Source organism: Apium graveolens, chromosome 8 (genome assembly GCF_009905375.1).
Source record: "Apium graveolens cultivar Ventura chromosome 8, ASM990537v1, whole genome shotgun sequence".
Lineage (NCBI taxonomy): Eukaryota > Viridiplantae > Streptophyta > Magnoliopsida > Apiales > Apiaceae > Apium > Apium graveolens.
The window spans coordinates 188,734,892-188,745,222 of record NC_133654.1 but is presented as its reverse complement, the minus strand read 5'-3'; the positions used below and the strand labels follow the sequence as shown (position 1 = coordinate 188,745,222).

General features: G+C 34.7%; 1 protein-coding gene across 1 annotated transcript; it reads right to left on the bottom strand.

Annotated features, from left to right (window-relative positions):
* Positions 1-352: 352 nt before the first annotated feature.
* LOC141677777 (putative serine/threonine-protein kinase PBL3) lies at positions 353-4,293 on the bottom strand. Its single transcript, XM_074483842.1, has 6 exons — positions 4,080-4,293; positions 2,430-2,776; positions 2,203-2,338; positions 1,427-1,563; positions 1,166-1,289; positions 353-1,058 (listed from the first exon to the last, which is right to left on the bottom strand). Exons 1-6 carry the CDS (start codon positions 4,141-4,143, stop codon positions 598-600), a joined length of 1,269 nt encoding a protein of 422 aa, XP_074339943.1. The 5' UTR covers positions 4,144-4,293; the 3' UTR covers positions 353-597.
* Between the last annotated feature and the right edge of the window lie 6,038 nt (positions 4,294-10,331).

Below are 10,331 nucleotides of genomic sequence, written 5' to 3'. Positions count from 1 at the left end.
AAATGTATGTTCCCAGATTTGCTTCACAATATGCACCAAGTGAGGTACTACATCTCGGGAACAACCACAAAATGTCTGTAAAATTCAGGGTAAGTTTTTTAGTAAGAAGGGTTGACGCCTTGTTCTGAATATGTCTTTGTTCCCCTGGAATTCCCTTGACCACTTCATTGGCTAGCCTAGGCTCTAGGGATGTCTCAATCATCTGTTTTAGAGATCTTAAGGATTTATCAAGCTACTGAAGTGTTTGGGCGTGATTAACGATTATACATTGTACTAATTTGACAACATCAATTACTCCCTCCAGTCTCCCTAGTTGCAAACTGGAGACTATATCTTATGTAAAAACAAGAGAGGACTGTAAAATTGTGGGCAAATATTATTACAAGTGTACAGCTACATCATATACATGGCAGAGATAGGGAGTACAGAATAAATATCCAATAATTTTACAACAAAGCTCCCCAAAATTTGACAACCTTCCCTGCCTCGTTTCATTCCAGCCACATGTGAATTGGTATTGCAGTTTCTAACCTGATTTGCAGCAAGCAGGTAGTAAATCACCATCAGGTGCTTGAATGGGTGACAAAATGATGCATCTCAACGTCTATGTACACGTGGAGATTGGCGGCGATGTTGCAAGGGAGAGGCAGAGGGTGTTAATTTCATAGGTGAACGGTGTTGATTCATTGGTGACTTGCAAACAGGATCGCTAACCCTCTGATGCACTGCAGGGGAGTTCTTCGATGCAGTTTTTGGTGCTTGAATCTGTTCTAGTGTCGCTAGAACTTCTGACATTCGTGGCCTTGCTTTAGGCTCAACACTCAAACACTGTAAAGCAAGGGTAGCAGCAGGGAGTGCTGCTTTTTGAGGGTACTGACCCTCCAACTTGATATCCATTATCCGAAACAATTTCCTCTTATCACCTAAATATGGTTTTGCCCAGTCCACGAGATTTTGTTCCCTACCAGTCTTTGTCTTATCAACGGCTCGACGACCAGACAATAGTTCAAGCATCACTACCCCAAAGCTGTATACATCACTTTTTACTGTCAATCGACCTGTTTATCCAAGGTAACTTTAAAAAATGCATGATTGAAAACCGCATTCTATATTATCTTTACAGTTTAAAATTCAAATCTTAATGTAATACTGTTAGACTACAAACCTGTAGCAACATACTCAGGTGCAGCATAGCCATGAGTACCCATCACTTGAGTGGACACATGAGTCCTATCACCAGTTGGTCCTGCCTTGGCCAAACCAAAATCAGATAACTTGGGATTGAACTCCTGCATAATAAACAAAATGTAAATGGTGGTGATCAGTACTATATATTATACTACAGCAAACTAAAAGGGAGTTGAAATAGCAGATACAAGAAATCTTATTCCTAATAATGCCAAGGCAAAATCAGGTTTGCAATTACCGCATCCAGGAGGATATTGGCAGCCTTAAAATCACGGTATATAACTTGCTCTTTAGCATCATGAAGGAAAGAAAGACCTCTTGCAGCACCCACAGCCACTTTGATTCTTGTAGCCCAAGAGAGTGGTTGGGCACCTCCTGGAAACAAAATGTAGTTTTTGTACTTATAGCAGATGTTGCGAAATATAAAGTCTAGAAAGATTATAATAAAATTGCCAATTCCACAAGACGGTGTATTACGACACTTAAATTTGGAAAGGTGGAACATTATAGGAGGGTGAAGTAGTCTAGATATAGTTATCCGTGTACTTCAGACACCGATCAATTCGTATATCATGAGAAAATGGGTAGACAAGAAGGCAAGACTTCAACTGTAGCAGGCACAGCATGTCCTGTGTACAGCATAACTAGGAGCAAAGGATGTCCCATACTCACATGCTACTCTCGCTCTTTCTAACTTTGGTTAAAGTGAATGTGAACTTTTAGAAAACTGCATGTGAAACACTATTTTTTTGTATAAATACAAATCCGTACACGAGAGAAACAAAAGATGTGTCCCGGCTGCACTCCTCTGAAAATAATTTAAATGGTTACGTCATCTTTTACCACCAGAGAGAAGATGGTAGGGGAAGAACTGAAGAAGTGAAAAAGTATATTCTTTTGATTCGTTTAAAAAAAACTTGAATAAACAAGAGAAGAATCTTCTGCGCATATCACACAAAAAATAATCTAAAGATAAATGAAATAAACAACAGTTAGTAAACTTGTCGAACTTACTTCTGAATAAATGATTTTCCAAGCTCCCCTTAGGCAAGAACTCATATACTAAAAGCCGATTATCACCATCGGAACAATATCCAATAAGTTTAACAAGATTTGGATGATGCAATTGCCCAAGATAGTTAACTTCTGTCTGTAAGAAATTGTGCAATTGTTTATCAGCAAAGAAGGTCAAGAAAACTATAATTAATAGAGTAAACGAATATTTAGAAAAGAAAACTTACCAACCACTCCTTGTGGCCTTGAAAACCTTCCGGTTTAAGCTTCTTAACAGCGACGACAATTCCAGAACCAGGCTTTGCAGCAGAGAGAGAGTGTAGATCAATCCATCCTTTGAAGACATAACCAAACCCACCTTCACCAAGAAGGCTGTCAGGCCGGAAGTTTTTGGTTGCATTTCTCAATTCATTAAATGAAAAAGCTTTCACGTGGGGAGATGACAAAATTTCACTCTCAGATCTAGGAGTTGGAAGGCTTTCAACACTGCTTCGCCAGCTGTACGATGGAATCGTCACATTAGAGCGAGTTGAAGAAGGAGTGGCTTTACTGGCAGTTTTTAAGGATTCAGAAGCTGGAATGGGAAAAATATTAACCAATTAAATGTAATACTATCAGAAGAGAGGGTACTACTTAGACACTTAAAAACAATGACTCAATCAATGTCAGTTTACTTTAATTTTAATTGATGGAAAGAATAATTATTTTGATCATACTTATCACAAGACAGGCATGCAAGTGCTAAAAACACATCATCGACAATAACAATGAAATGCAGTAACTTAACTCAGACCCCAGTTTATGACTACACTGACACTATTCTACCATAAACATCCTAGGGCTAAGTTAGCAGCCACTTGATTTCTACAATTAACTTTGTACAAGAAATTAAATATCAGTCATGTTTAAATGTTTCTCTCTGAAAAACTGTACCAGTGATGGTTTCAATGACTAATTCAAGACAATCTTTTGTACCCTGTAACCGAAAACCAGGCCTAATTTCTAAACTTACTGTCTGTCTCTGAACCTCGGAAAATTTTCAGTCACTAGATGACACTACAGCAGTTAGAATGAAGGCAGTAAATAACAGACTCCCTCATTAATATCTAAAACAGACTGGTAGGCCTTTAACAATTATGAATTTTCAGAATGCAACAACAAGGTCATTTATATTGTTTATCTGCGCCCACATACAAATACTGAAGACTAGCAGAAAACATTCAATTAGCACGCAGAAACCCCCAAACCATCTAACCCCTTAAAAAATTAGATACTGCACAGCATTGAATAAGATAAGAGACATGCCCATTTGTTTAAAAAAAAATTAGCTTCACAATATCAACTAATAAACACATTTAGCTAAAAAAGTCTCTTTTGATAAACAAAAAAAAATGCCAACAAAATTCAATAAAGAAGGTTAGAATATGAAAGGTAAATAGTACTAGCAAGTTGGTCAAATATCTAAAGATTTAAACTTTTTGCACCTACAAGGCCACAAAGCTTGAAAAACCATAATGCAATTATCACATAATACATGAACTCATCAAGAATTTATCTATATTAAACTCATGTTTAAGATGTATTAGTGAAAGCTATATCAGATATTAATTCTAGTCATATACACATAACAACTTTGAGGCTGAATATTGAAGCAAGAAGCTCAATATTGCAGCAGTCTACCTAACCTTTTTACAGGGTAAAATTAACTTGCAAAATATCTCTGTGCTTTAATGATATATTCAGATATTAAATCCAAAACAAAGGATTTGAAAACCCAAGTACTACAAAAAATAAATTTTGAAGAAAACAGAAGTGGTGTTGTAAAAAAAATGAAATTTATATAAAAATAAATGAGGATGGATGGGAGGAATGATTACCAGGATGGGAGGTGTGGGTAGCATCAACTTTTGCAGAAGCAGAAGAAGCAAAGCAATTACCCATCTTGGTAGCTGCCTCCTTAAGTTTCCCAAGACCCTAAAATTGAAAGAGAAGATAACCAGAGAGAGAGAGAGAGAGTTGTAAGTTGTTACCGCTACCACTCATAGGAAAATAGTAGCACCATGACCAGGCAAACAAATACATATGTTAGTTATGGAGTAAAAGCCAAGAGTATAGTAAGTAGTAAATGAAGTCAAAAACAAATCAAGTGTGTATGCTATCTTTTGTATATACACTTTTTTACTAATTTTTTGATAAACGCGGAATTTAGTAATTTTAATTTAATTTAAATTTAATTAATTCATATTGATTAATAATAGTGAATCACATGTATTTATAAAAAATTCACCAATTAAAATAAATTTAACATATGAAATTTTGCATTTAACATGTGTTTATAGCTATACACTAAAAAAATCGTTTTTTATTACTTTTTGAAATATTATTAAAAACGAGGGTCTTGATCACTGAATCCTAGGGGTGTACAATGAACCGCTCAACTGCTCGCAATCTAACTGTATTTTATGGATAATCGCGAAACGCGGGTTAGTTGTGTATTTAGATTTTAACAATCGCTTATTCGCAGTTTGGATGCGGTTTAAAATTTTTAAAAATCGTAAAATCGCAACAACAACCTCAAATGCGATATATATTTATATTAAAATATATTTTCAAAAATATACTTGATATCATATAAATTAATAAATAACCACATTTATTTTTATAAAAATTATTCTTTAATATTCTAATATTAATTGAGTTTCTTTAATACTTAAGTTTATAATTTATCTGTACTGAAATAGCTCGACCTCATTAATTAAGATGCAAAATTTGCAACTTAATTTTCATGTTTATATTTCTGCATATAGTGCTTATTTTATTATGTTTTCAGTATCCTTACTACATAAAGAGCATTAGTTTATATTTTATTTTTAAATTTAAACTTATCAAGTAATTTAAACATGAATTTATTAATGTTTTGAATTTATTTTTTTTTGTAAATTATTAATTATTTTATAATAAGCGGTTGAACCGCAAACCGATTCGTAATAATCGCAAATTTGCAATCTCAATTGACGCGGTTAATCGCAATCACAAATGCGGTCGCGGATGACAATTTTCAAAAACCGATATTCATGGTTTGATTCGACTTTTATTTCAAAACCGATCTGATCCAAACTGCGTACACCCATACTAATCCCATTCATTTCTTACGAGGTGGCTCATTTTAATCAGTGACAATTGTTTTAGATCAATCATTATTAATAATATTAAAATTAATTAAAAATTGACATACAAATTGATAATGATGTGTCTTAGAAGAATCGCAAAAAGTAATACAATAAAACAAACCACACTTAATTCTTTTCGGTGTATTGTAATTTCTACACCACAACATTGTGCAAAATTACAATAGTACACTAGGATTTCGAAGATATGAAGAGCCCCGAGCAAGTTCGGAGGTAACTGTCGCTCTGGAGACTTTGACACCAAAATATGGGGGCAATGAAATTAAGTTGGTTGAAAACTAATTTCCCCGAAGATACTTTCAATCAAGGATCGCCAATTAAAGAAAATGTATCCTTTCATTATGATTATGAGTTTATTATTGTATTGTTAAAATTAGTAATTACACATTAATAGTATTATTCTAAAAAACGGAAATTATTATTTAGTGAAACAACCTCCAATTGATTAATCGAAACATTAATTGGATGTGTTCAATAAAATATTAAAATAATGAATTTATTAAATTAAATAAATCAATTTAAGATAAAAATATAATAAATAATTAGATTATAAAAATTGAATGAATAGAATATATTGAAAGAATTAGTCAGATAATTAACTAGTAAAGTTAATAATTTTTAGAAAAGAGAGCGAGGGGGAGGAGAAGGTCAAGTGACGACGAGTTGTAGAAAAATATGCAGCAGGGAAAAGGGAAAGGAACATTTTGCAAGAAAATCCAAAGCAGAGAAAAAGTAAAGTATTGAATTTCAACACCACTTTGAGGAAAATGTAGAGAAACAATGAATTATGAAAAGGTGAGATCACTTGCTACGTTATCTCTACTCTCTCCTCCACTTGAAAATGTTACTTCCTGTTTCACTTCCCTCCATAAAATAAATACTAACCTTTCTTTCACACTACGGTGTCAACGGATTGACTTGGGAGGATATTTTTCTTTTTATATATAATATATTGATTGACTTTGACAGATCAGAATTTAGTTATCAGCATCTTTAAAGGTTGGTGTTACGCCCACATTTCTTCGTTAGGCAAGAACAGCCTTCAATTGTGACCTGAAAAGGAAGAGAATGTGAGGGATTGTATCCCTGATTCATTTCCGATGTGAGAATCAGTATGTTAGATATATTTGATAATGACATGACTAATATGATTTATGTTTAGTTTTCAGATCTTACTTAAACAGGATAAATCAGTACTTACTGAAATTCAGAACTTAAGGATATCAGTACTTATATTATCAGGAGATAATCATCAGAAGATGGATATCATAACTTAAGTGCTGAAGGACGTTCAGATAAGGACAGCAGCTGATTAAAGGAAAAAAGATCGAGATAAACATAAGAAGAGATATGCATGAAGAAGGAAATCTATGAAGACTAGAATACTTGGAAGAAAAGATATCTGATTGATATATTTGAGGAAGCAGAATTATATTCTATATCAATTAGCGATTATCTTGTAACTGTGTAGTATATAAACACAAACATGGGGTTTACACTATAAGTGTTATCATATTCGAGAAGATTATTCAATATAACCCTAGCAGCTCTCGTGATATTTGTTCATCACTGAGAGGTAACAGTTCCATACTGTAACAGAGTTTATTGTTTCAATAAAGTTTGTTTTCTGTTACTTGAGATATTAAAGTTCGATTTTATTGTACTTTACACTGTATTCACCCCTTCTACAGTGTGTGTGACCTAACAAGTGGTATCAGAGCCCATCTGTTAACGCACATACAGTTAAAGATCCAAACACAATCATGTCTGACACAGAAACTCCAACTAAGCCTACCAAAACTGAAGAACCTCCAAAGACACAAATTCAAAGTTGGTATGTAACCATCAGAGTTCCCATACTGAGACCATCTGAATATGCCATATGGAAAGTGAGGATGACCATATTTCTGGAAGCTACAGATCCAGAATATCTTGATAGAATCAAGGAAGGACCTCACAAACCAACCAAGCTCGCTGTTGCAGTTGCAGGTGAAGCAGCAAAGACTGTACCAAAGGAGAAGAGTGATTATACTGCTGAAGATATCGCATCAATTGCTAAAGATGCTAAGGTACGAAACTTACTGCACAGTGCCATTGATAATGTAATGTCAAACAGGATAATTAACTACAAGACTACAAAGGAGATATGGGATGCTCTGGAAACCAGGTGTCAGGGAACTGATACAATTAAGAAGAACAGGAAGACGATACTCACTCAATAGTATGAACACTTTGACTCAAAGGCTAATGAGTCATTGACTGATTTATATGATAGATTTGTCAAACTCTTGAATGATCTGTCACTGGTTAATAAGGAGTATGATCTTGAAGATTCAAACCTTAAATTCCTGTTAGCTCTTCCTGAATGTTGGGATTTGAAGGCAACAACAATAAGAGATAACTACAGTCTTGATGAAACAACTCTTGATGAAATTTATGGAATGCTCAAGACTCATGAACTTGAGATGGAACAAAGAAGCAAGAGGAAAGGAGGAAAGTCAAGGACGGTTGCTCTTAAGGATGAAGAAGAATCCCCCAAGGCAGCTACCTCAAGGAAAGACAAGGGTAAAGCTCTTTTCACAAAGTCTGATACTGAATCATCAAGCTCTGAAAGTGATGATGACTCAGATTCTGAAAGCTTGCCTGAGACTGATGTTGATGAGGAGATGATGAAGCTGTGTGCTCTTATGGTGAAAGGGATCACAAAGATTGCATACAGGAAGTTCAGGAAGGGAAAAAAGTTTTCCAGGAAAGGCACAAGTTCTGATAAGAAGAATTTCAGAAGATCTGAGGGAAGAGGAGGAAAGTCTGATAGAGGAGATTATACAAATGTCAAATGCTATAACTGTGGTGAGAAAGGCCACATATCTCCTGATTGCAAGAAAGTGAAGGGTGACAAAGGCAAGGCTCTTGTCACAAAGAAGAAAAGCTGGACAGACACCTCAGACTCTGAGAGTGAGGAGAACTTTGCTTTGATGGCAAATGCTGATAAAGAAAGTGCTGAGAGCAGTTCTGAAGCTGCTGAAACAAAGGTACCTCAGACTACTTATGCTTTTCATACTGATGATATTAATGAGTTGAGAAGATATCTTAAAACCATGTTTGTTAGTTATAGAGATCAAACTTTAACCTGTGAAAGATTAACTTCTGAAAATCTTGCTTTTAAGAAAAGAAATGATTTCTTAGAAAAAGAGTTAGTTATGTTCCATCAAACTCAGAAGGATAGAGATGATGCTTTTTATGTTAAAGATGAAGTGCTAAAAATGAATGAATCTCTAAAAACTGAGTTAGAAAAGGAAAGAGAGATTATCAGGACTTGGACTAACTCTGGCAGAACAACTCAAAATTTGCTAAGTAGTGAAAATTGGAAAGAGGGCTTAGGTTATGGAGAGGAAAAGAATGATAAAGGAACTGTAGAAATTAAGCCTGTTGTTAAGCAAAAGCCAAAGTTAAAACCTGTTAAGTTTGTAACTGTAAAGTCTGATAATGAGCAATCAGAAGTTAAAGAGGGATTAACTTCTGACAAACTAAAACAGGAAAAGACAGCTGAAGTAAACATAGGCTTAATGACTAAGAAGCAGCTTAAGCATAAGCTGAAAGATGTTAAGAATGCAAACAAGGTAAAATCACCTAGGAAAAATAGGAATGGAAAGGAAGGTGTGAATAAAAGCAATGATTATAAGCCTGTTCCTGATGCTCCTAGGAAAACGTGTCATAACTGTGGAAGTTCTAACCATCTGGCTTCTTTTTGCATGAAGAATAAGAACATAAACTCCTTACCTTCAAAGTCAGGAGTTAAAAGTCAGTCTGTTAGATATAAGCCACAAAATCCTTGTTTTCATTGTGGTAGTTTATGGAATTCCATTTATACTTGTAAGGAATATCATAGTTTGTACTATGATTATTATCAAATAAAACTTTCTTTAAAGAAAGTTTTCATTGTTCCTTCTAGTGTAAATTCTGATTCAAAGTCTGATAGTGTAAATTCTGATAAGAAAAATGTTAACATAAACTCTGATGTTAAATCCGCTGCAAATGTTAACAAACTTGATAAGGCCAAAGGATCCAAGCAAGTCCGGGTCCTTAAAACTAATCATTAGTGGTCTTTGTGATTGCAGGGCAACAGGAAAAATATCCTACTCCTGGACAGTGGATGTTCAGGACATATGACTGAAAATAAAGCCCTGCTATCAGACTTTGTGGAGAAAGCTGGCCCAAGTGTTTCTTATGGAGATGGCAATATTGGAAAAACATTGGGATATGGCAATATCAATCTTGGGAATGTCATCATTAAAGAAGTAGCTCTAGTCTCAGGACTTAAACACAATCTGCTGAGTATAAGTCAAATCTGTGACAAAGGTTATCATGTTGATTTCTTTGAAGAACACTGTAAAGTTGTGAGTAAATCTAAAGGAAAAGTTGTTCTGAAAGGATACAGGCGTGGTAACATTTATGAAGCCAAGCTTTCAACAAGTACTGATGGTTCTGCAATCTGTCTGATGAGTAGAGCATCAATTGAAGAAAGCTGGAATTGGCACAAGAAACTCTCTCATTTAAATTTCAACAATATAAATGAACTAGTCAAGAAAGATCTTGTGAGAGGACTGCCAAAGTCAGTATTTGCTCCTGATGGCCTTTGTGATTCTTGTCAGAAGGCCAAACAAAGAAAATCTTCATTCAAGAGCAAGACTGAATCATCAATTCTTGAGCCTTATCATCTACTACATGTTGATCAATTTGGTCTAGTGAATGTCATGTCTATTGCAAAGAAGAAATATGCCTTGGTCATAGTAGATGAGTTCACTAGATACACATGGGTGTATTTCTTGCACACAAAAAGTGAAACTGCATCTATCTTGATTGATCATGTCAAACAACTGGATAAATTGGTCAAAGACTCTGTGAAAACCATAAGGAGTGATAATGGCACTGAGTTCAAGA

Excerpts from the sequence above, each read along its gene's own strand:
- LOC141677777 (XM_074483842.1), bottom strand. The coding sequence starts at position 4,143 with ATGGGTAATTGCTTTGCTTCTTCTGCTTCTGCAAAAGTTGATGCTACC. Across the intron at positions 1,564-2,202 it reads GGAAAATCATTTATTCAGAA|GAGGTGCCCAACCACTCTCT; the intron begins GTAAGTTCGACA and ends TTTTGTTTCCAG. Across the intron at positions 1,059-1,165 it reads ACCTGAGTATGTTGCTACAG|GTCGATTGACAGTAAAAAGT; the intron begins GTTTGTAGTCTA and ends TTGGATAAACAG.